The sequence below is a fragment of the Muntiacus reevesi genome, chromosome 15, assembly GCF_963930625.1.
Source record: "Muntiacus reevesi chromosome 15, mMunRee1.1, whole genome shotgun sequence".
Taxonomy (NCBI): Eukaryota; Metazoa; Chordata; class Mammalia; order Artiodactyla; family Cervidae; genus Muntiacus; species Muntiacus reevesi.
In genome coordinates this window covers 5,070,354-5,097,404 of record NC_089263.1, presented here as the reverse complement: position 1 = coordinate 5,097,404, position 27,051 = coordinate 5,070,354, and the positions used below count along the sequence as shown (strand labels likewise).

The window sequence follows — 27,051 nt, the reverse complement described above, 5'->3', positions numbered from 1 at the left end:
TGTAGTACCCTGAAACCAAGTAAAGATATTTCAAGGAATGAAAACAACAGACCACTATCCCTTATGACAACAGATAGAAATATCCTTAACAAAGTACTATCAAGTCTCATTCACCATTATATAAAAAAGAATATATCACAGCTAAAGAGTGTTTAGCCCAGGAATGCAAACTTATAATATCTGAAAATATATTGAGTAATTTACCCTGTTAATAGAATAAAAGTAAATACCAAATGATCATTCCAATAGATGCAGAAAACAGAATCGACAATATGTTGTTTAGTTGCTAACTTGTGTCCGATTCTTTACGACTCCATGGACTGTAGCCTACCAGGCTCCTCTCTGTCGATGGAATTTCGCAGGCAAGAATAATGGTGTGGATAGCCATTCCCTTCTCCAGGGGATCTTCCTGACCCAGGGATTGAACTCGGATCTCCTGCATTGCAGATAGATTCTTGATCATCTGAGCCATCAGAGAAGCACTTCCCCAATTTTGAACCAGTCAGTTGTTCCATGTCTGGTTCTAACTGTTACACTCTTGAACCGCAAGGGTGCTCATTATATTCCTTATTATCCTTTTAGTGTCTACGGAATCTGTAGTGAAAACCTGATACTTATTATTGGTTATGTGTGTTTTTGTTTTCTTGACCCCACGGTTTCTTGGGAGATAGGTAAAGTGATCTGGTATTTCTGTCTCTTGAAGGATTTTCCAGTTTATTGTTAGCCACACAGTCAGTGGCTAACACAGTCAATGGACATGGGTTTGGGTGGGCTCCAGGAGTTGGTGATGGACAGGGAGGCCTGGCCTGCTGCAGTTCATGGGGTGCAAAGAGTTGGACATGACTGAGCAACTGAACTGAACTGACACAGTCAAAGGCTTTAGCATAGTCAATGAAGGAGAAGTTTTTCTGGAGTTGCCTTGTTTTCTCAATGTTGACAATTTGATCTCTGGTTCCTCTGCCTTTTCTAAACTCAGCTTGTACATCTGGAATTTCTTGGTTCACATACTGCTGAAGCCTAGCTTGAAGGATTTCGAGCATAACCTTGCTAGCATGTGAAATGAGCACAATTATATGGTAGTTGGAACATTCTTTGGCATTGCCCTTCTTTGGGATTGGGATGAAAACTGACCTTTTCCACAGTGGTCCTGTGGCCACTGCTGAGTTTTCCAAATTTGCTGGCATATTGAGTGCAGCACTTTAACAGCATAATCTTTGAGGATTTGAAATAGCTCTGCAGGAATTCCATCACCTCCACTAGCTTTGTTCATAGTCATGCTTTCTAAGGCCCACTTGACTTCACACTCCAGGATGTCTGGCTTTAGGTGAGTGACCACACCATCATTGTTATCCAGGTGGTTAAGACCTTATGTAGTTCTTCTCTGCAATCTTGCCACCTCTTCTTAAACTCTTCTATTTGTGTTAGGTCCTTACTATTTCTGTCCTTTATCATGCCCTTGCATGAAATGTTCACTTGATATCTCTAGTTTTCTTGTAGAGATCTCTAGTCTTTCCCATTCTGTTGTTTTCCTCAATTTCTTTGCATTGTTTATTTAACAAGGCTGTTATCTCTCTTTGCTGTTCTTTGAAACTCTGTGTTCAGTTGGGTATATCTTTCTCTTCTTTCCTCAGCTGTTTGTAAAGCCTCCTCAGACAACCACTTCTTTTTCTTTGGGATGGTTTTGGTCACTGCCTCCTGAGCAGTGTTATGAACCTCCATCCATAATTCTTGAGGCATTCTGTCTACCATATCTAATCCTTGAATCTATTCATCACCTCCACACTGTAATCATAAGGGATTTGATTTAGGTCATATCTGAATGGCCTAATGGTTTTCTCTACTTTCTTCAATTTAAACCTAAATTTTGCAATAAGGAGCTCATTATATGAACCACAGTCAACTCCAGTTGTTTTTACTGACTGTGTAGAGCTTCTTAATATTTGGCTGCAAAGACCATAAATCTGATTTTGTTATTGACTGTCTGGTGATGTCCATGTGTAGAGTTGTCTCTCGTGTTGTTGGAAAAAAATGTTTGTTAGGACCAGTGTGTATTTTGGCAAAACTCTGTTAATCTTTGCCTTGCTTCATTTTGTACTCTAAGGCCCAACTTGCCTGTTATTACAGGTACATTTTAACTTGCTACGTTTGCATTCCAGTCCCCTGTGATGAAAAGGGCATCTTTTTTGTGTGTTAGTTCTAGAAGGTGTTGTAGGTCTTCATAGAACCAGTCTACTTCAGCTTCTTTGGCATCAGTGGTTGGGGCATAGACTTGGATTACTGTGAAGTTGGATGGTTTGCCTTGAAAATGAACCAAGATCATTCTGTCATTTTTGAGATTGCACCCAAGAACTGCGTTTCGGATTCATTTGTTGACTGTGAGGGCTATTCTGTTTCTTCTAAGGTATTTTTGCTCACAGTAGTAGGTGTAATGGTCATCTGAATTAAATTCTCCCATTCCTGTCCATTTTAGTTTACTTATTCCTGAGATGTCAGTGTTCTGTTTGACCATCTCTTGCTTGACCACAATTCAATTTACCCTAACAGTGGACCTAACATTCCAGGTTAACATGCAGTACTGCTCTTCACTGTATCAGACTTTACTTTCACCACCAGATACGTCCACAACTGTGTGTCATTTCCACTTTGGCCCAGCTGCTTCATTCCTTCTAGAGCTGTTAGTAATTGCCCTCCACTCTTTCCCAGTAGGATAGTGAACACCTTCGAGCCTGGGGGCTTCATCTTCTAGCGTCATATCGTTTTGCCTTTTCATACTGTATATGGGGTTCTCCAGGCATGAATACTGGAGTCAAATATCTTTTTGCCTTTTCATGCTATCTGTGGGATTCTCCGGGCAAGAATATTGGAGTCGGTTGCCACTTCTCTGGTGGACCACATTTTCTCAGAACTCTATACAATGATCTGTCTGTCTTGGGTAGCCCTGCATGGCATGGCTCATACCTTCATTGAGTTATGCAAGTCCCTTCACCACACCAAGGCTGTGATCCATGAAGGGGTTGACAATATAGGATACCCATTTATCGTAACACTCTTAGCAAGCCAAAAGCAGAAGATAACTTCCAAACCCTAAAGAAAGGCACTTGTGGAAAACTGCAGGTTTTCCAAAAACTACAGAATTACATCATAGTAAATGAACTGCTGAATGCTTTCCCTCTAAGATCAGGAACAAGGCAAGTGTATACGCTTTTACTACATTTATTCACATTTTGTTATTCACATGAAAGTCCTGGAATTGGAAAGGAAGAAGTAAAGCTGTCTTTATTTGCAGAGAACATAATTGTATATTTAGCAAATTGTAAGACATCTACAGAGATGTCTAGAACTAAAAAGTGAATTTAGCTAGATTACAGGTATACAGGTCAATACACAAAAGTCAATTTTATTTCTCTCTACCAGTAAATTATATTAAGAGAATGAACTGTAAAGCAATTCATTATAATAGCAGCAAAGTTTAGTAATAAATGTAATGAAAGATGTGCAATACTTAATACACTGAAAAGTACAAAATATTGCTGAGGGAAATTAAAGAAGATCTGAATAATTAGAAAGGTGTTCTGTATTCACGTTTGGAAGAATAAATAGTATTAAGATAATTTGGAACAGGTTTACATTTTTGGAATATTTAGCATATTCCAATCAATAGTTTAACAGGCTTGTTTGAAGAAATTGGTAGGTTGGTTCTAAACTTTATTGGTCAAAACAGTTTTAAAGAAAGTTTGAGGATGTTACCTGCTATCAAAACTTACTATAAAGCTCCAGTAATCAAGATAATCAGGTATTGGTGTATGGATACACTTTTAGATTGGTGAAACAGAATAGAGTTCAGAAATAGATCCACACTTGTATGGTAAACTTTTGTGGCAAAGGCAGCAGGATAAATAATGGAGGAAAAGGTAGTCTTTTAAACAAATTTGTTTGTTGTTCAGTCACTAAGTTGTGTCTGACTCTTTGCAACCCCATAAACTATAGAGCCCCAGGTTTTCCTGTCCTTCACTATCTCCTGGAGTTTGCTCAGACTCGGGTTCATTGAGTCAGGATGCCATCCAACCATCTCATCATCTGCCGCCCCCTTCTTCTCCTGTCCACAATCTTTCCCAGCATCAGGGTATTGGAGCTTCAGCATCAATCCTCCCAGTGAATATTCAGGGTTGATTTCCTTTAGGATTGACTAGTTTGATCTCCTTGTTGTCCAAGGGACTCTGAAGAGTCTTCAATACCACAATTCAAAAGCCTTGATTCTTCAGCTCTCAACCTTCTTTATGGTCCAACTCTCATATCTGTACATGACTACCGGAAAAACCATAGATTTGACTATGTAAACCTTTGTCAGCAAAGTGATGTCTCTGCTTTTTAATATACTGTATAGTTTTATCATAGAAATGAGCAAGCATCTTTTGAATTCATGGCTGCAGTCACCGTCCACAGTGATTTTTTAGCCCAAGAAAATAAAATCTGTCACTGTGTGTCCACTTTTTGTCCTTCTATTTGCCATAAAGTGATGGGACCAGATGCCATGATCTTTGTTTTTTCAGTGTTGAGTTTTAAGCCAGCTTTTTCACTCTCTTTCACCCTCATGAAGAGGCTCTTTAGTTCACTACTTCCTCTTCACTTTCTGCCATTAGAGTGGTATCATCTGCATATCTGAGGCTGTTGATAATTCTCCCAACATCTTGATTCCAGCTTGTGATTCATCCAGCCTGGCATTTTGCGTGATATATTCTATATAGAAGTTAAATAAGCAGAGTCACAGTGTATAGCCTTGACGTATTCCTTTCCCAATTTTGAACCAATCTGTTGTTCCATGACTGGTTCTAACTGTTGCTTCTTAACCTGCATATAGGTTCTCAGTAGACAGGTAAGATGGTCTAGTATTCCCATCTCTTTAAGTATTTTCCTCAGTTTGTTGTATCCACACAGTCAGAGGCTTTAGTGTAGTCAATAAGCGGAAGTAGATCAATGTTTTTCTGGAATTCCCTTGCTTTTTCTCATACAGCAAATGTGGGCAATTTGATATCTTGTTCCTCTGCTTTTTCTAAATTCAACTTGTACATCTGAAAGTTCTTGCTTCGTGTAAACAAATAGTGCTTGAACAAATAGACACTTATATGGAAAATAATGAACCTTGATCTGATGTTACACTCTACACCGAAACCAGCTAGCAGTGGATCATTGCTCTAAATATGAATGGTAAAGTTATGAAACTTCTAGAAGAAAACAGAAAATCTGTGTGATTTTGTGTGAGGCAAAGATTTCTTAATCAGGACACAAAATGCACAAACCGTCAAAGAGAACAAGTGACAGTAGACTTCATCAAAATTTAAAATTTTTGCTCTTCCAAAGACACATTATAGAAAGTGAAAAGGCGAGCAGTAGACTAGGAGAAAATACAAGACAAAAAGGCTTGTATCCAGAATATATACCCAGTTGAGTTTTAAACTTAGTCATGAGTAAAAGTACATAATAAAAATGGGTAGATGATTTCAAGAGACACTTCCAGTAAAGAATGTATATAAATAAGCCCAATATCACTAGTCATTGGGGAAATGTATATTAAAATCCCATCAAGTTACCACCTTATACTCAACAGAACTGGTAAAGTTAACATTACTAATAATGCTGAGTATTAGTGAAGATGTAGAACATTTGGAATTCTCATACATTGCTAGGGACTGTGATATTGTGTAGTCATTTAGAAAAGCAGTTTGGTACCTTTTTTATGTTAAATTTATATTTAGGGATTCTTAAGGGGTTCAGTGGTAAAAAAAAAAAAAAAATCCTTCTGCCAGTGCAGATGTGGGAGACGCAGGTTCGGTGCCTGAGTCAGGAGGATCCCCTGGAGGAGGAAATGGCAACCCACTCCAGCATTCTTGCCGGGAAAGTCCCGTGAACAGATGAGTCTGGCGTGCTACATTACTGTCGTGGGGTCTCAAAGAGTTGGACACAGTTGATCTCCTGAAAAGTGAAAGTGTTAGTTGCCAGTCTGACTGTGTGACCCCATGGACCATAGCCCGCCAGGCTGCTCTGTCCGTGGAATCCTGCAGATGTACATTTAACATGTGAGCCTGCAGTTCTCTCCTAGGTCGTTTCCCAAATGAAATGAAAACATAAATCCACAGACTTGTATTATTCATTATAGCCTAGGAATAACCCATTTGTCCATTTGCTAATGACTGTATAAATAAACTGTATATCCATAGTATGAAATACTGTTCAGCAGTACAAAGGGATGAACTTTTGATGAGCAACAACAACATGGGGATGAATTTCAAAAACATCACAATGACTGAAGTAAATCAAATGCAAAAGCTTAAACTCTATGAAATTCTAGAAAGACAAAGCCTTAGTAGTTGCCTGGGGCCTAGAGTCTGGGCAGGGAATTGTCTGTAAAGGGGCAGGAAGGAACTTTTTAAGAGGATGGGAATTATTGTGGTTGTGGTGGTAGTTACATGAGTATATGATTGATCAGTTTGTTAACCTGTATACTTAAAATGTCTCCATTTTATTGTACCACGGTAAAGCTATTGGAAAGAAGTCATATTGGTAGGGAATGTTTCTCTGCTTTTATTTATATATATTGCTAAACTTTTCAGTAAGTTTAAATGGGTTTTTTGAGACTTCTATAATTTGTATTAAATACGTGCACCTGGGGAGAGAAAGCTTCCTGAAGTAAAGTTATAAGGTTGATGGGGCTGCTGTGTTGGTGTTCAGGGAAGGCTTTTCTGATGAAGGAACATTTGAACAGACACAGATGAAGTGAATTCAGTTAAGTCAAAGAAAGTCTTGCCTGTTTCTTATAGAATTTTATCTAAGTGTTTTGTTGTTTCTGCTACTACATTTAAGATTTTTCTTATTGCATTGGCTAATAATAACTTTTTGTTTTCATCTTTATTTGTCTTATATTTTCCATTTGTTAATTTCTTGAGAAAAGTAACTGTACAGATTTTATGTGTTGTTAACCTACAGTCTTCATTCTATGCTTTGTTTCCAGTATGTACTCAAATAATGCATTTTAATGTTTTTTACTTAGAATAAACAAATCATTGCTGTATTTGTTAATATTTGTTTTTCCTAGCTCAGTATAGCACTAAGTCATAAGTAGAACCCCCCAAAAAAAAACCTGAAGTGAAAAACCAAAGATGCAAGTGCAGGTTCATGTAACATAATTTTCATTTTACTGTAAAATAACACATGAGGCTATTTGCTGGCATTTTTAAAGGCACCCATGGTAGATGAAAGGTGGGAGAAGTGTCAAAGTATTAAACTTGAATTTCATTAACAGATAAGAGATAATGTTTGGAAACAGTTGACTGGTTGGATATAGATTAGAAATGACTGTCTTGGCAAGATTTACGGTTTTGTTTGAATAGTAGAGGTTCTTTTAGATTTCATGCCTGTCCTCACTCTAGATCTAAAAGTAAGGTATCTGAAAAGAAACTTGAGGGCATCTTCTGTCACAGTGGAAGCATTAGTGCTCACCTCTTACCAGTAGATGGCAGCAGTGTGCTTTGTTTAACTGTTCTTGCTTTTATTTTTTTTTTTAAGTCGCAACTTGAATAGATTCTATATTCTTCTTTAAGTGAAGAGCAGGGCAGATATGATACCCTTTTTTTCTTTAAACACATAAAAGTCTTATTACTATTGTATAATATCAGTTTATATGAAATAATTTTAGAAATTCAACTGATGTAACTTACCTCAGAAGTGTTAACATTTTATAGCTTTTGTTGTAGCTACTTCTTAATTGAAATTTGTATTTTCCACAGTATTATTACTATTTTACATATACTTTTCTGCCTCATAGGTTTTTCTAAGAGCCCAAACTGTCATAAAATGTTATAGAACTAAAAAAAATATTTTTACTTAACAATACGTGAGTGTTTAATCACATAACGCTGGAGGCTTTTTGTTTGTTTGAAAAACACTCGTGAATTTTTCTCTTTCATGAATGAACGAAGAATTAAGGGTGACTTTTATAAGAAGAAAGCATTTTACTCTTAGGTAGTTAGGTCCAACCAGTTATCTTCACGTGGACTTGCTGGCCTCCGGGAAGTAAGTGACCTGCCTGCAATGAATAAAGGTTCTTTTGCCTCTTCTGTCCCCTGCCCCGGAAGGCCAGTGGGATGCGAGTGGTGCAGAGCTGACTCTCAGCTTCAGGAAGGACTGGGGACAGGGGACAAAAGTCTCTGGCTAGAGAAGTCACATAACTGATAAGTCATTTTAGTTTCTGTCTTCTCTTTTACTTCTTTCTTCCAGAAATCTGTTGATTTAGAAGAGAGGTTTGGAACTGTTTTAGAAAATAATATTTACACAGTGCTGAAGTTTCTCCCAATTTTTCACACAATGTGTGCTGCCTAATTCTTGTAAAACTCCAGAGTTCTTATAAAGCAAAGAATTCAGAATAGACCTTTATCTTAAAGAAACATGATTTATCAAGATCACTTAACATATATACCTTACATACTTTGGAATTTTTATAGACCACAAAAAACTTTTTTTTTTTTTTTTTACCTAATATACCCTAAAATAACACAGTCTGCCAGACCACAGTACATCCGTAATTTAGAGCAGCAGATGTTGCTACACATGCTTCTTTTTAAGACCAAGAAGCATCACAAGAGAGAATAAAACAAAAAGTTCAAAACAGAAGAGAAACCTGAAACAGTGCAGAGATGAGGGAGTTGGGAAGCCAAGGGCAGCTGGTTAAGTTAGCACAGAGAAGGGGTGTGGCGATCTGAGCTCTGTGTTTGCCGTATTTATCTTTTAAATGCTTTGTAAGTCATATGCTCATCCTATTGATCCAGGTTTGATGGCTTTCTACTAAAATTTATTTTCCATTAAAACTGTTTCAGTTAAGCGGAAGCAGGAAGGACGTGATGCTCATTACGTGTTTAATCATTTCGCATTTCATGTGAGAATTGGCTAAGACGTGCTGTGCCGTGGCAGAGTGTCTGCTTTCTCTCCCAGAGTCTGCTAATGCTTTCATTTTGGTTTTAACTCTAGCTGATCCCACAGTTAAGGACTTAATCGGAGGCTTCACTGCTCTTCATTACGCAGCCATGCATGGCCGGGCCCGGATTGCACGCCTGATGTTAGAATCTGAACACAGGAGCGACATCATTAATGCCAAAAGCAATGACGGCTGGACCCCCCTTCACGTGGCCGCTCACTATGGCAGGGACTCGTTTGTCCGACTCCTACTGGAGTTCAGGGCTGAGGTTGACCCGCTCAGCGATAAAGGCACAACGCCGCTTCAGCTCGCCATTATCCGAGAGCGGTCAAGCTGTGTGAAGATCCTCCTGGACCACAACGCCAACATCGACATTCAGAACGGTTTCCTGTTGCGATATGCTGTGATCAAAAGCAATCACTCTTATTGCCGAATGTTCCTCCAGAGAGGAGCAGACACAAACTTGGGTCGCTTAGAAGATGGACAGACTCCTTTACATTTGTCTGCCCTTAGGGACGATGTGCTTTGTGCACGGATGTTGTATAATTATGGAGCGGACACGAACACAAGGAACTATGAAGGACAGACCCCATTGGCTGTTTCAATAAGCATTTCTGGAAGTAGTCGACCATGTTTGGATTTCTTACAAGAAGTCACAAGTATGTAATTTAATTATTGCTATTATTACATTTAAAAAAATTTTTTTCGCATCTTCTGAGGAGCTTAAGGTGTTTTTACAACTTAAAATGACCAGATGTTAATGATTCTTGTTAGCGCTGCTCATTCCACTCATCTGAAATGAAAAAGAAAGCTCTATATCACGGGATTTCATAAAAATAATTGTGTTACTAAAAGTAAATAGGCATAGATAGGGTGAGAGAAAAGTTGACGAAAAGGATGCAAAGAGCAGAATTTTTTTAATTAACAGAGATCATTGCTAGAACAGGGCATTTCCTACTAGTCATAAACATAGTTTTTCCAGGCTTTCATGAAATTGAGAATGAGGAATTAGAAGGAGAATTTTGGATCTTAGCATCCTTAGCAGTGGAAGTGTCTTAGAATTTGTGCTTTATTCCTAAGCTGTGCTTGTGTTTTATCATTGTGTTTCTGCTTCTTTACAGTGTGAACACACATGGAATGGAATAGCAGTGTTATTTGTTAGGCATCCTAGGAGTACAGATTAAGGATGCTAGAAATTAGAAATTGTTGTAAGGAAAAGTTTGTTCCCAGTAGAGAATCTGGTGCCACTGCCCCTGGCCCACACAGGACAGTGTAACTGGCCTGTTTCTGTGTAGGCACTTTTTTTTAAGCCACGAAGTGTCTGATCCCCCGTGTTAATGGTGCGTGTGTGGTGTTTTTCTGGTGGAGGAATTGGTTTGTGTGGAGTAGCTACCCTCTCCTCTCCGACTTCCTTGTGGGAGCTTCATATTCAACATGAAGCTATTGTCTATAAATGAAGCATTTTGTCTACCATAATTTTTAATGCATTCCCCTTTCCTCAACTAATTTTTGTTTCATTCATTGTTATAGAAGAAGAAAGAAATTCTAGGTCCCAGGTAATAGAGGATTAGGAGCTTACTTGACCTGCTTGTAAATAATCCACTGTCCTCCTTGGAACTGAATTTGGGAGTAGAAAATTTATGAAGAAATGAGGTATAATTTGGATTTTGTTTATTAATAAGAAAGACAGGATGAAGTTATTACTACTAAGTATATTCAGACTCAAGCAAAAAAATAAATCACACTCAGGGTCTAACTCGTGCTGTCCAGTGATGATGGAAGTGATCTCTGTGCTGTCCATTATGGGGCTGTCCACTAGCCCCATGTAACTCTTGAGCTCTTATTTTGTGGCATGTGTCACACAGGAAATGTATTTTATTGTATTTATAAATTATTTAAATATCCGCAAGTGCCAAGTGGCTGTCGACTTCTTCAGCACAGGTATGCCTGCCTTGGGGGAGGTATTTTGGGCTGTTTGGTAGGTGAGCCTTTGCAGAAAGCTTTTGAGACACAGTGATGTACTCAAGAGACAGGAGGTGTTGTGTGTGCTGATTCCTCCCCCCCGACTTCAGATCCAGGCCATATTTTAGGAAAAGACTGCAGCAAAAGTTCAAATGCTGATTCTTTCAGCAAATATTCTAGTAGTTTTCAGTTACAGACTGATAGGGGTTGTTGGTGTTGTGAAAGATAAAATAACTCTTGGACTTGAGGCTAGAATTCTGTTGTATAGCCTACACAGTGTATCTTATACATAAATTCTGAGTGTCTTGTTTTTGTTGCTTTAACTTTGATACTAGATTACCTGGCTGCCTTCAGGAAAACCTGTTACATACGTAAATGCCGCAGCCTGTTTGTTAAGTACTTTGATCAGTGGTTAATGGCGTAGACTAGGACTCAACTGAGTTAGCTCCAGCCCTAACTCTGCCACATACTACCTGTGACCTTGGGTAGGTTTGCTAACTGCTCTGTGCCTCAGTGTCCTTATCTTAAAATTAGGGTAATCATATCTGGCTTGTAGGCCTGTTGTGAGGATTGATGAGTTAATATGTATAAAGCACTTAAAACAATACTTGGTACATTATAAGTGCTTTGTGTGTGTTTTTTGTTTTTTTGTTTTTTTTTTTTTTTTAAAGAAAATAAAGTATTAAGTGAAGGTGGATGAACAGCAGGGGCTGACTTGCTACCTGTGGATCGAATCCCTTAGATTCTTATTTTGCCCTGCCTGTTTTCAGCTCTCTAAACTGTGGTGCGGTCTGCCTGTGAAGACAGGCGACCAGAGGGATGGGAGGAGTCGGCCCTTTGTCCCCGGCCCTTTGGAGCTGCTCAGCGCCACCATGGAGTGCTGCTGGAGAGCAAGTGTTGAGTTAAAAAGAGATGCACATGTACCTTTAAAATTAGGGAGGATAGAAAAATTGACATGCCTGCCTCATTGTGTTTGAGTTCTCCACTGCACCTGGAGCAAAGCTGTGCACCTAGTAGGTCCGCAGAAAAGGTGGGTTGGCTGACTGCAACCATGAGGATGGAGGCTTAGCAAACTTGGGATGCTTTTCAGAAGCAAAGGAACACCTGTCCTTGGAAGGCTGCAGTTAGCCTCTGTCTTCAGATGCCGTGACATAATTCATTAATCTTGACTTTGCCATCAGTGGTGTCTTCTGCCAAAAGCAAATGAAGTGTTTCTGCTTCACCTGTGCATTGTTTATGAGGTTTTCTTTTTCCTAGTTGCTGGAAGGACTGACTGTAACTGATGGCTCACTGGAGCTCTGTACTGGCTCTCTTGAAAACCAGAGTGAAAGATGGTTGGGTGGTTCAGGGAGCGTCAGGTTAAGTCCCTGAGTTCCTTCCTGCCTGTGCTGCTGCCGAGCCCCCGCTCCCTCAGCCCCGCGTCCTCGGCCCCTGATCTGAGAACTCAGACTCCTGAGATGTAAGAACAGCGAAGGCACTTGGTGGTCTTTGTTCAGGGCCATGTTAGTTTTCATTGTTCCACTTTGACTAGAGAGCACATTATTTAAGTCGGAAGAGCTCAAAACAGTCGTAATCTTAGAATCTAAAAGTTGTGGCTTTTTAGAAAAATTGCCGTAAAACCTCTGATACACACTCCATAAAAACAGGGCAGGTCAAGTGGCTTAGTTACAAAGTAGTACGTGCAGGCGCCTTGTTGATCACAGTAGAGGGAGAAGCCACAAAAAGCTGCTGTTACTCTACAGACAGACTTCCAGAAACCTCTGCCTTCTTGAATGTCCAGAACTCAATGTGGCCTCCTCCAGAAAGCCAGTCAACTGAAGGACCAGCTTTTTTGTGCCCGGGAATAATGAATACAACCAAGAAGAGCCAAAGATCATACCTAGAGAATGAGGATCACCTTGCTGAGGGAAGGATGTTTCGTCCTTAAAGAAGCTAGTTTTGGGTCTTAGTTCTTTTACTTGGAGAAAAAGAGAAAGCAGAGACAATGGAGCAAATAAACTAAAGACGCATGAGTGAGGTCAGTGAAGGTGTGACGGGGGCAGGAAGACGTGCTGGTGACAGGCAGCAGCAGGCGTCCTGGTGGAGACCCCTTACGGAGGCCTGTTGAGAACTCTCATTCTGAGGATTGTGCCAGTGCATGCAGTTAATTAGGGTAATTTGTATGTGTAGTTTGCAAAAACACCATTATAGAGCTAAGAGGATCATGAAAATTCTGGCAATATAGGAAAGGGCAAAAATTCTCTAGCTGAAGAGCAGAGATTGTAGGAATGTTTGTCCAATTCAAAAGAAAAAAATTAACATTTATGCACAAGAAATGGCAAGCACAAGAAAATGTTAAAAGAGGTACAAGACCAAAACTTCAAGAAAGATTATTTCATAAGGAAAGCTTCCCTTGAGGAAATGGTTTAATGATAATGAAAACCTCCCTGAGCAACTGGATTGTAAGCTGGTGCTCTTTCCCCCTTGTCAGCTCCCTGCCCTACAGTGTAAATTTCCCTAGTCAAGGAGGTATTCAGAATATGAACGTCTTTTAGGAGAGAGAGAGAGAAAGTCCGTGAGGAAAGTATTGTCCTTTCCGCTGTTTCCTGCCTTACCCCTGCCCCACCACCAAATACCCACACTTTGGTGAGAGGACTGTGGTGGAGGGGTCAGAGAAACGTTTATTCTCCAGGACGGCTAGGACTCTGGTGAGGTCTCTCCCTTGGCTCACAGACCTTCGTTGTGAAGTTTCCGAGTGTCTCTCAGGTCAGTGCTCACACCTTCCTCCTGCCAGAGCCACCAGGGGTCTTCCTTGCCTCTCCCTTGAGAACCTGAGGGGTCCCTGAAAGGACAGCTCAGAACACGTGAGTCGTTCCTAAGACTGTGGCTCTCACTCCCAGGCTGGGCCATGCACAGCACTTGGCTGCTTGTCTAAAGGACCATTTAAGTGTTCCTACTAGTTTGTGACTCCAGTAGCTTCTGCCCCAGGTGCACCGATTTCAGCTCTGATTACAGATCTGTCTCTCTCTCCAGATTCTGTGGTGGAGGAGTGCCCTATACATCCATATACTGATGGGTCCTAGATACACCCTTGATTCTGAGTTTGTTCAGCTTTTTCTTCATGTAAGAACTGGAGTGATTATGATTACTTCAAGTTCTCTTTTATGTTGGAGCTGAAACCAGAAGTCTGTTCATTGTTTTTATCACTTTTCAGTTACATCGTGAAAATCGTCCACAATGTGAAAATCATCCCGTCCTCGGTCCCTAGGGCTGAGCAGCGTTTGCCCTCTTGGGTTCAGAGGCCCGTGTCTCCCTCACGGCGCCCCGACGGTTTCTCAGCAGGGCCTGTGTCTGGTTGCTGTTGGGTCAGCTGCGTCCTGTGCCAGGGAGAGCAGACAGTGGGCTCTTGCCCCAGCGTCTGACTTACCTGATACGCCTGGGCAGGCTGCCTAGCCTCCCACCCACCCCACGGGGCTGTGGCCTTCTCTGAAAATCAGGGGAATTAAGAGTCTGTGGGGTCCCTCCTTTTAAAAATTCTTGCCAATAACCACTCTTAAAGGGAATGATATCCTGCTGCTTGTGGTTTTATTTTGTTTTTGGATTCATATAGAACGGAGTGGACTCTCGGGGGTCCTCAAGACATGAGATCAAAACTAATTTCATAACAGTGCTAAGATATTACTGGCCTCTTTGACTGCATTGACTTTGCACTGACGTGTGAGCGGTGATGGGTGAAACAGCAGGCACCTGAGCAAGCATGAAAGCCGTGGCCCCAGAGGCTGCTGGCAGTAGTGTTCTTCACCAGAAGGTAGTCTGAATAGTGTTCCAGATCCATCTAGGAATGTCTTTGATTTAATTTTATTAAATCTTATCCATTTGAGTATGTACCTTTTTTAATATTCTTTTGTTTTGTTTTGTTTTTTTGTATTTTATTTTATTTTATTTTTTTTATTTTATTTTATTAGTTGGAGGCTAATTACTTCACAGCATTTCAGTGGGTTTTGTCATACATTGACATGAATCAGCCATAGAGTTACACGTATTCCCCATCCCGATCCCCCCTCCCAGCTCCCTCTCCACCCGACTCCTCTGGGTCCTCTGGGTCCATCTGTGAGATGGAAATTGAAAGTGTTCTTACTCTGTAACAAAGTGTGATTGAATTAAGGAAAAGTACATCTGTGATTTGTTTGATCTGAACCAGCAACTTTTTTTTGATGGAATATCATATTTATCTAAAATACGAGATGGACTGCCAAGCTGGTTAGGCTTTGGTATTTCGTAAACATTTTCTTGAAAATGAATAAAGTTCACTTGTCACCTTAAGGAAAACAACTGAAAGTATTTATGATGAGCAACAAATTTTGAACTTTCAAGTGAAAGTTAGAATTTTGAAAAGCTTATATTTGCCACTAGGACATTGACAGTTTACCAATATGTAAAAACTTTTCAAAATCAGTAGAGCTATTAACAAAAGTAATTTTTTGCTATCATGCAATGAATTGGGTCACCATTGGAAAGATCTGCGTAACTCCGGTAATCAGTGTTTTCCAGATGACTGATGCATGATGTTACACAATCGTGCATGGGTAAAAGATCCCTTCGAAGGGCAAAATAGACCAATCGGATTTTAATATGAAAGGGTATAAAAAAGTTCACTGATTTGGGATCAGATTCCATATTGCATCTAACCTTTAAAAAGCACCTCTTGTTGAGTTTTGGTGTAGTATCAAAGAGCCATGGTTATTTGTAAAGGCCATTAAGTATCCCTTCCTCCTCCCACTACCATTGTGAGTCTGGATTTTCTTCATTTACTTCAATCAAGACAGCATATTATTTACAGCAGATGGTATGCAGAAGCAGATCTCTGATTCTAGCTGTCTTCTCTGAAGCCAGACCTAAGAGATATTTGCAAAGATGTAAAACAGTACCACTCTTCTCATGAAATCTTTCTTGTTTTGGAAAGCAGCTTTTTTTTCCCCTGATAATGAATTTATCACTCTCATTTTAAGGAATCAGTATTTTAAGTTTTTCTAGATTTGGTAAATATAGTTAGATATAGCACACATAATGGAGAAGGAAATGGCAGCCCACTCCAGTGTCCTTGCCTGGTGGGCTACAGTCCACGGAATTGTGAAGAGCCAGACACAACTTAGCAACTCAACAACAGCACATAAATGAAAATTCTTTGAAGTCCTCCAACTTTAAGAGTGCAAAGAGGTCCTAAAACTAAAAAAGTTAAGACCTAGCAATGTTCAGTTTCTACATTCAAAATTTTAAGGACACACTGTTAACCTAGTGTTGTAGGATTTAATGATTTTCTAACATAATTCCATTTGCAGTTACAATCTGTGAATAAGATGGAAAGTTTTAAATTACTGCTTGGTCAATGCCAGCACACTTATTACTTAGGATCTGTAGAGAGAGATCAGTGATCGTTCCGTCAGATGCTCTGGGGGTAAAACAGATTCATTGTCCATTTAGAAGACTAGTGCCCTGGATTGTAGATACCGTCTCTCAGTGATTCACCATGCACAGAAGCATGTCAGAGGTGAAGGAGTCCTTGAGTAAGTTAACCACTTAACTAGTTTTTAAACACCTTATTTATCTATCTGTTTATTTATTTTACATAGCATGGTAAGCTCTTGCAGAAATTATTCTTAAGGCAGAGAATATGCCAGTTGGGTTTGTGTTTAATATTCAGAAGAGTCAATGTAATAATCTGTGTTTCTAGTAGTTGCTGTTCCAGTACTTGAAGCAACCACTCAATATGCTATAGTGGTATGTAAAAGGTAGTACTGGGTTGTATTTTGATTTGTGTGTTTTAAGGAATTAATAAAAGAGATTAATTATTTAAATTAAATTTTAAATAATTTTAATGTATTTGATAATTTAAGTACTTTATAATTTTAAAATATTTTTATTTAAATAAAAATGCTTTAATGATTACACTGATCAGAAGGAATTTGAAAAATAAAGGGTTCTTGTTTCTGAGAGAAAAAGGATGAGGTAAATGGGAATGAGTTGGATTAATTGTTTTGCAATGACAATCTGTCAAGTACTTTTAAAAGTAATTTTAAGAAAGTGAAATTTAAAAAAAAAAAAAAAAAAAAAAAAAGAAAGTGAAATTTAGGCTGTGACTTTCTCGGCTAAGTCCAGTACAGCAACAGGTGTGTAAGCAGGCGATCATAGCAGTTCCTCTGCCCCAGGTGCCCTTACTCCTATGTTCCTTTCACATGCTTCTGTTACCAATTTCTTTGACTTTTTCTTTTGTTTGTTTTTTTAGTATGACTTATCAAAATAGTGATACTTAGTATAGCTCTTTGGAGAAATAATTTGTGTAACACATTTTAACAAAGATTATGTTTGATTATTGATTTTTATTCTAGTTGGGGATTTTGCTACACTTCTGCATTGTAGTCTTCCTAGGTTATTTAGTATCAATTATTAAAATTACTTTTAGAAATAAATAGTACACTGCATTTATAATAAGCTAACCTTATTTACTTAGCACTTTTCATCTTGGGTCAACATCTGGATTGGTCTCCCAGTACCTCCATTTTATCTTAGTTTCCCTTTTAAGATCCTACCATGAGCACACTTTATTCTTTTGCTCTTGTCCCTGAACCCCCTTCACAGGCTTAGTATGAAATGTGTTAAATAAATCTTATTTTATAGGACAAAGGTAGTGCTGCTACTGCTGCTAGCTCACCTCAAAATAAGAATCACGGTATTGAAAAGTAAAAGGCTACTTTGATTTCACTCTTGGATGGAATCCAGAGTTACACAGCCTCAGCGTGGATGACTTGGAGAAGGCAGTGGCACCCCACTCCAGTACTCCTGCCTGGAAAATCGCATGGACGGAGGAGCCTGGTGGGCTGCAGACCATGGAATCGCTAAGAGTTGGGCATGACTGAGTGACTTCAGTTTCACTTTTCACTTTCATGCATTGGAGAAGGAAATGGCAACCCCCTCCAGTGTTCTTGCCTGGAGAATCCCAGGGACGGGGAGCCTGGTGGGCTGCCGTCTATGGGATCACATGGAGTCGGACACGACTGAAGTGACTTAGCAGCAGCAGCAGTAGCTTGGATGATACAGTGCACAGTTCTAAGTCAGATTACACTACATTTTAAGGTCTTTGATATGGAAAGTATGACCTTATTCTGTACCATTTCTATCATATTTGTATTACTTTCTGTTTCTTGTGTAGCCTTCTAAGAATTTCTGTTGTTTGTTACAAAGCAGTATGTGCTTTTCTTTGGCTTAAGGCAAATGCAGAGGTGGTCATGTCAAAAGGAGATCTTTAATGCTTTAGGGTGTTTAATTTTTGAAATTATGCTGCAGCCCTGGTTTTGTAATTTGTTCTAGACCAGGCTCTTCAAAAGCTGATTTCCTATTTTATACCAGCCCAATTATTACTAATGATGGGCTTCTTTACCAAGTGGAAAGACTAATAACCCTTTGAAGTGTTATGTAATCCATTGTAATTCATTAGTATGAATAATAGTTTGTAGTGTCTCTGCATCCCCCATAGCATTTATAGTTCCTTAAGTTATACTTCGTGTGTGTGTGTGTGTGTGTGTGTGTGTGTGTGAGAGATGTCTCCCTCGGGCGTCTCCTACTGTGATCCCTTGAACACGGCAGTTGCTGTTGAACAGCACAGGAGTGAGACACCTAGTAAACAGCGTGTACGTGTATTGATTTTTGTTGTTGTCCCCTTTATTCTCTTTCTCTGCCTTCTTTTCCTCTGCCTCCTCCTTTCCTTTGTCCCTTTAATCTTTGGGACAGTGCATTTTTAAGTACATGGTAGGTGCTCAGTAAGTACTTTTGAGTGATGTGTTGACAAGAAAGTAAGTACAGGCACACCTTGGAGATGTTGCAGGTTCTTTTCCAGACCACTGCAGTACAGGGAGTCAGACAAATTGTTTGGTTTCCCAGTTCATAGAAAAGTTACATTTACACTATATTGTAGTATACCAAATGTGCAATAGCATTTTGTCTAAAAAAAAAGTAATAATAACGTGCGTACCTTAACTTAAAAAAAAAGTACTTTATTACTAGAAGATGCCAATCATTATCTGAGCCTTTAGCCAGTGGCTTCAAAAAAAAAGATCACTGATCACAGATAACATAATAATAAAATAATGAGAGATAATAGTACAATAATAGTGAAAATATTTGAAATACTGTAAGGATTACCAAAATGTGATGCAAAAACATGAAGTGAGCAAATGCTGTTGGGAAAATGGCATTGATAGACTTGCTCAACTTAGAGTTGCCACAAGCCTTCAATTTGTAAAAATGCAGTATCTACAAAGTGCAATAAAATGAGGTATGCCTGTACTTTATTCAGTCATAATCCTCTATTCCTAAAATGATTTTCCTGGGAAAAAAAATGGCTCCTTAAATAGTCTTGGAAATAGCAATCATTACAATGAGTAGTATCTATTACTTTTTATCATGTAGCCTGCTTTTCACCCAGTGCCACTACCTGCCAAGGTGAGGACATAGCTGTGTATTTGTGGACACCCCTCACTTCATCACTGCACAGCTTCTTCTCCAAGGTTCCCCCATCTCTGCCTAATCCAAGTCATGTAGTGATTTCAAGAATATAATTTCCATCAGTTTGCCTAGAACTGGGCATCATGCTCCTTTACTATTAAACTGTCAACTCATTTTCTTACCATCTTAGCAGCAGGAAAACAGAGCTCCTTCCAAGAAGGAGCCCTCTACTTTTCTGAGAAGGAGAACCAAAACATTATATCCTTCCAGTATTTAAAATTACTGTTTTAACATTATATACCAAATACTCTATAACTCTTACTATATGCCTGATCCTGTTGTAAGCACTTTACCAAAACTAATTCTTATGCTTGTAAGGCCTATTGTGTAGGTCATCCTCAGTTCTTAGATGTGGAAACCAAAGTAGAAGGCTAAGTAGCTCACCCAAGAGCTACTGGGTGTAAAAGTTGGTGGTTTAACTGTGGCTTTTACTATTCGAGGTATTTCTGCAGAGAAGAGTTACATATGGCCAAGAAATCTTCAAACATTGAGACTGCTGCAACATACTGCTTAAGAAGAAGAGAATTCAGTAGCAAATTGAGTAAAGCTTTCTGATATTCAGGCATAGGAAGCACATTTTCACCTGGAGAGGCTCATGCACCAGTAGCTCCTGTGGATGGTGGCTTTCTGTAGCTGTGTCCCTTGAATTCAACTTGCTGGCTCATCTTGGCCCTCTTGCGATTTATCACAGCCAATGAGGAGAGCCAGTGGCACTTGTAATATTCTGCCTGGGAAATTTTCTTACCTAGATTGTTAGGGCATTTCCAGTTTTCCCCTTACCCCAGGTGACAGTGTTGCCAAACTATATCTTCCCTTTCCTCTAGCTTCTAGTAACATTTTAAAAACTTTTAGCCCTGACTGTCAGCCTCATCAAAGCTCTTCCCCCTTCCCGGTCCCAATGACAAAGCTACCTATTAGATTTCTTTTTTTTTTTTTTTTTAATGGTAACACCCTACTTCCACATTCCAGAATCTCAGTTATCTAATGCTGCAAAATTGAGTGGCTTAAAATGATAATAGTTAATTATTTTATTTCTCTGCACCAAGCATTGTCATCTTGCTGGGGTCACTCCACTTGACTGGGGTCTTTCCACCTTCAAAATGTCTCACTCTGATGCCTGGCTAGTTGTGCAGGCAGTTGGCTAGGAGCTCAGCCTGGACTTTTGGGCGGTGACCTCAGTTCCTTTTTGTAGACTTAATGGCCTGGTGATAGTTGTGTGCCAAGAGTGAATGTCTCAAGAGTCAGTTGGGACCTCTGATTTATGAGTTTCACCATAGTCAGTTTCTAGGAGAGGGAACCCAGATACTGTCTCTTAACACTGGGGTATCTAGTCATGTTATTTAAAGAAGAGCATGAGGTCTTTGGAAATAACTGTGCTCATTTTTGGAGAGTGTACTCTTCCACAAAACAAGACCTTTTGTTTTCATCTTTTCTACCTTAGCTAAGCAAATTCCAGTAATATAATAATTTTCCCACATTGTTAGATGATGTTTTCATTTAAGTATACATGTATATTTATATATGTCAATTTTATCTCATCTGTTTTGCCTTGAATACATTGTGGTTGTTCTTTTCATTAATATTGTACTTCAAAAGAACCTGCCATCTTTTAGGAAAATCAGATTCTTTTTAAACAAAGATTCAAATATGATTCATACTCTGGTTTGCATTTGTAGATCAAATAGTTTAAGCATTTATTGAAAAATGACTGATAATTTATTTTCTTCCTAAAGGTAGCCCATGAATGGTGATGAAAAATATTTCCAAACAGATAATAAGAAATGATTTGCTGTTGACATGGGTGTGTTTTGCAATGAGTTAGTTGACTGTTTTATACTCTTAGGACAAGCTTATTAAGTATTCATTTGTTCAGCTAGTATTTGTTGAGTATTGATTGTGTCAGGTGTTGGCAGCCAGAAATCGTCTTACCCTCATGGAACGTATAAGGAAGAAGATGGGCATTAATGGGTAATCACCGAGTAAATGTGAAATCATAGCCATGTTCAGTACTCCAGAGAAACGGAACTCAGGAAGTATCTGAGAGGGAACCTGACCTCGTCTGCTCTAATAAAGTGGCCTTTTTAGCGGCGATCTGGATGGTGAGGAGGATATAGCCTCACCAAGAGGCGCACAGCAGCCTCACACAATCCTCAGGCAGACATCCATGGAGATCCATGCTGCTGGCTTACAGCCATTCTTTAGGAGAGCAGTAGCTTCAACTGTGATTCTGTTAGGAGACCATGTATTTAGGGCCTCTCAGAAAGCGCATGATCACACAGGCCTTACAGTGCAGAGGTTTGAGTTTTAAGGACCCTTTTTCATTTATAATTTTTAATAATAATGGTGATCCCTATAAACAGGTACAATTCAAGTAAGTACGAAGTATAGCAGTAGTCCTCCATGTATGGCCCAGGGACTCCTGGAATTAACCAGACCCTTTCAGGATATTGAGATCAAAATGATTTTCCTTGTAATACTGAGACATTATTTGTCTTTTCCACATTCCTTCTTTTACGAGAGTAAGTGAACTTCCTCAGAGACTGGGTGATGTGGTTTCATCCCAGCAGATTGGATATGAGAGCATACATGAGACTTCAGCTATTATCCATTCATCCAGACCTTTAAAAACCTGCAAAAATGGGAAAAAATGCCATTTTTTTTGTTTATTTTTGAAAATATTGTTACTTTCATAACAGTGTTATTTGTGTTAACATGTAATAGGCTTATCTTTATTATTTGTAAATGAATTAATATGTATTTCTGAACTTTCTGTTTTAACTTCTTGCATGGTAATTAAAGCGTAAAGAGGTTTTGAGACCAAAAAGTTTGAGAACTGCTGAAGTATGGCATTGTTCTTGACTTTAAGCATGTTACTTAATGTTGGAGATGCAAGCAGTCTGTAAAATGGGGTTGATGATCAAAGTACTTCCCTCATAAAAGGATAAAAACAAGTTAGTGTATGTCAGGAGCCTATAAGACTACGTGGCACAGAGTACACATTCAACATATGTTAATTTGTATCATTATTGCCATTTAATATGAAAGTAGAAATTTATGTGAATCCAAACACTTCTGAGACTTGGTAGCAAAGAATTTTGCTCTTGTTTGTGGTCGTCTCTATTGTTTTGGTGAAACACAGTATTCAAAGGTGAAAGAAATTGCAATGTGTAATTTTTTTTTGTTGTTTCATTTATAGCATAGGTTTTTATTGGCAGATGGTCAGGATGGCATGTTTGAAGACACGAAAATTCAGGATAGCTTGATATGCCTTTTCCACCTTCTTGCCCACCCTCCCAGTCCACTCCCTTCTCCCCACAGCAGGGTTCTGCTGTGTCTAGAATCATGGGGAACAGAGGGGCACACCTCATTTGGGAGAACTCCCCGGGGTTGGGGTCCGTGCCCTGGACAGGGAGCTGATAGGAGGAACTTAGCTCCCTCACTTTTCAGGTGGAGTCACTGAGGCCCAGAAGAGGGATTTGCTCACACAGGTTCAACCCGCATATTAGAGGCCTACCTGGGACAAGAGCTGACATTCCGATTTGTAATGGTAAGAAAACCAGGCTGAGAATCAGAAGAACTGGTTTTAGTCTCAGTCTCAAACACTTCAGTTGGTTGTCTGATGTTGAGCAGTTGACTAAAATCACTGATCCTTAGTGTCCCTATTTGTCAAATGGAAGTGAAACTACCCACCATCCAGCGCTGTGAAAAGGATCAGTGAGATGCCATGTAATGGTACCCAGGATGCATCCTCCTAGCTCATCTCTCTGCTCCTTTGCATGTAAAGTCCGTAGAGAGACACTTCCCAATGAAATAAAATACTCCTTTCAGAACCTTAAAGCCCTCCTTAAATGTTGTGTTTTGCAGCTTTGTAACATTTTCTTTTTTCTGTCTTTTTAGGACAACCCAGAAACTTGCAAGACCTGTGCCGAATTAAAATTCGACAGTGTATAGGCCTTCAAAACCTAAAACTACTTGATGAACTACCAATTGCCAAGGTCATGAAAGACTACTTAAAACACAAATTTGATGATATCTGATACACAGAGAACTGTGAGCAAGATTAGGAGTTATATTCCAGATACTTAAAAGGCTTTTTGCCTTGCACAAAGTATATCCTATGCAATTTCTGATTTGCTGTGAAGTCAGAAAGCAGGTATACACTTACAGGTTTTTTTGTTTGTTTGGTTGGTTTTCATTGTAGGGGAGAGGTTTTTTTATACACACACACACACACAACACACACACACACACACACACACACACACACACACCCCCCACATGCTTGAAGGTCTTAATTTGGTTTCTTGGTCCAAGTTTAAGAGGTCCAAGCTTTCTATACAATATTGCATTTAAAACAATTGTTTTTCCAAAATGACACAAGCAGGTTTGGAGTGGAGAATTGACCCTTTCCAAATTTATGGTTTCATTGGCGTGCACAATATTATAAACCAGCAGAGCACTTGTTACAGTTTGGAGGCACAATTTCAGCCAGGGCATCCAGGGTCCTACTGGAAAATGCCCTAAGAAATTTTTTAAGTAATGCCGTCACCTCATTCATTTTAATGAGTACAAATTGGCTGTTTCAAACTGTTCTTTTCCTAATTAATGTAGCTTTGGATGACTTACACCCAATCCCTCTGCCTTTGTTGGTGTGCTCGTTGTAACTCACTTTTAACAACTGTAGTACACTACCCAGAGACGTTGAGTCTCAACTTCTGTCTCTAGTTGAATTGTGCTTTTAAAACAATTAATGGGAAAGAAAAAAAAAAAATTTATAAAGCCCGTGTATTCTGTTTTTAAAATAGTGCCTCCAGTGCAAACTCTTTCTGGTGTATATTATCCATTATTTCACTTGATGTTCCTCATTCCACAGCTGGCTTTGACATGCCTGTGAGAACAGGAACTGCCACTTTAATTTTAATTGCAGAACATAGTGTCAGTTGCAGTTTCCATTTTAAGCTTTGTCTTTTACTTCAGTTTAAGCAGAAAGTTTCATGTCCTGGTGGTAGAGTATTCCCTAAAAATAGCCAAAATACTGTTAAATCATTTGGCTTTAATTGATAAATAATTTGGGATGGTTTCATGGTGTTTATTTCGTCCCAGTTGAAATAAAATGTCTAAAGGGTAAAATTTCTAATGGGTGCACATTTGTAAGTCTGGTTAATTTCTAATATGCTAATTAAGCATTTCCTATCTATTTTAAAGTTATACCCAGTTACGCTCTTCAGAATAGTTATTTTCTGGGTTGATCAGCATATGTTTGCAGTGTAAACATAAATATGATAAAGTGTGAATAACAGTGGTTCCAGAGGTATTAGGAATCTATGGAGATGCCCTTGGAAATGAGCCCTGTGCTTGATGTGTCATCGTATTAGTTCCAGAAGAAACTTTAAAACTATCCCAGTATTGTTCTTAGTGCTTTGGGAAATTTCAGAATATTTACACACTAGTAATAAATTTATTGTCAGAAGTTTACAAAAGAAAGGGCTTCTCTTGTCTCAATTTCTAGTTTTAAGTCATTAAGTATAAAGCTATTTCACCTGAAAAGTATAACTAAGCAGAATTAGGAGTCTCCTCTGGTTTTATCCTTTATCAGAGCCAACAGTGATATTTCCTCAAGCACAAAATTTATTCTCTTGGATGCGAAGTAGCTCTGGCATCAGATCCCTGCTCTGCTGGGCCTGGGCTGGGAGCAGGTTTCTGAACAATGGGCAGCTTCAGGAAGAGGGCGATGTGAGGGATCACGGATGGGGTACGTAGCCTCTTCCGCAGGGAACCACTCAGTGTGTGGCCAGTTTTGCAACCATCCAAAAACTGTAACTGGGTTGTGATAGATAGAAATGGGTATTCTGACTTTTTTCCCATAAAAATATCTCCAAAAAGTTATCTTCTGAGAGAGAATCCTTGTGAAGCTAGGAGCTGAGCTGTGTTCTCCTTCCGGAAACCAATAACCAGCTAAGGCACACTTGGCATCAGGGACCTGGCTTGGCTGGAAATGAATGGTGTTGCTTCTCCCTGAACCCAGGCCAGGGAGACAGGGACGTGGGAAGGCAGGCAGGACCCTGCCTTTGAGCAGTGTTACTGTTATGTTCGCACAGGGCTCATCTCCTCATGTGTCTATTAATTTATTCAGTTAGTTTAAAATGATTTTCTTTCCCTAGCCATTCGGAGATCTCCAAAACTAAGTTCACCACTGAGTTAGAGTCAGGAAATTCCAAGTAAAAAGATCAGATTAAGGTAAATTCTTTGCTCTGTATTGCTGCTTAGACTTAAGAGAAAAAAAAAATTATGAGAGCTCTTCCTGGAATCCAAATTTCTATTTAATGAAGAAGTGTATAATTCCATTATTTGTTTGAGGTTTGATTTTTCTGGAATCTTGAAAAGAATGTTTTATTTTTGTTGTTACTAGAATCCCAATCACATATCATCTTTAACAGTAACTAAAATGTCTCAAAGTTGGTAACTGGTGGAATACAGGGATGAATGTGCAGGTCTGCTCTCCATTTTGATTGGCAGAGAAGCACTCTGTAGTAACGTAATGAGGACAAATGTTTTCAGAAAATCAACTGGTTTTTCCAGAATCTTGACTGAAATGTTCAGAATAGTATCAAATTTGTCACTGATCCTTCTATGTTTCTTTTGAAATTTATTATTTAAGCCTGTTACTAAACCTTTATAAAAATATATTTGGCAAGTACACCAAAGACACCAGCTCATAAAAGATTATGATCATTAATGAACTGCAAACCTCATCTTTTGCAAACGGAAGATTTTTTGTGTGTGTGTAAATATTTGTGTTTATAAATGTACAGCAGAGTAAGGGTGTTTTTTAGATTATTTAATTTCCATATTTCTAAACTATTTACTACAGAATAATCCACGCTTGTTAGTTTGGAGGACTTGACAATTTTGTTTTTTTAATTCATTATCAGTCATGCTTGGAGCAGCATTTCCGCTAGAGAATTCAGTGTTCTGGCAGTAGCAAGAGTACACATCTGGAGCATGAGGGAGTCTAGCTTGGTTTGTCAGATACACACCCTACAAGATGAGAATGTGTAGTTTAACTACCACAGTGGACCATACAAAAACTGAGGTTCTAACTTTGCTGCAGAATTGCACATCATCCCAAAGTGTCATTGGGATGAGGCCCTTGGCCCACAGATTTAGCTCTCATGTAACTCCTAGTGTGTTATATCATAATGTATTTTGTTCTTCCTTTGTAATGTAAGTTTTGCTTTGGGTCAGTTTGAATTAAAAAAAAAATCACTTAAATCTGGTTTAAAACATAGTGGAAATGTGTTTTATTTCTAGTCTGCCTTAACTTTTTAATACTTCCAGCTATTTGGTCAAAAGAAAGAAAGTGAACTCAGCATTTTAGATAATTAAGAATTGGGTAAGAATGTAATACAGGAAATAGCACTGTTTTAGATCATTTAGGAATCCCCCCCCCCCGCCCCCGCCCTGCTTTTTAACGCATTCTTCAAATACCCTCCAACAAAAGACTATCTATCCCCTTCTTCTGTGTGTTGATCCGCCACTGAGCCTTTTGGGGCCAGATTCACCTCTGCCTCATTCTGACTGAGGAC

The 27,051-nt window shown here is 39.1% G+C and overlaps 1 protein-coding gene across 5 annotated transcripts in view; it reads left to right on the top strand.

The window, feature by feature from the left end:
* ASB7 (ankyrin repeat and SOCS box containing 7) overlaps positions 1–26,737 on the top strand; it is a 54,702-nt gene extending 27,965 nt beyond the window's left edge. For all 5 annotated transcript variants that reach the window (XM_065906330.1, XM_065906329.1, XM_065906326.1 and 2 more), the window contains 2 exons: positions 9,019–9,624; positions 23,363–26,737. In XM_065906330.1, the coding sequence (XP_065762402.1) occupies positions 9,019–9,624; positions 23,363–23,502 (746 nt within the window). In that variant the 3' untranslated portion in view covers positions 23,503–26,737. The remainder of the gene's footprint in view (positions 1–9,018; positions 9,625–23,362) is intronic.
* The last annotated feature ends 314 nt before the right edge of the window (positions 26,738–27,051 follow it).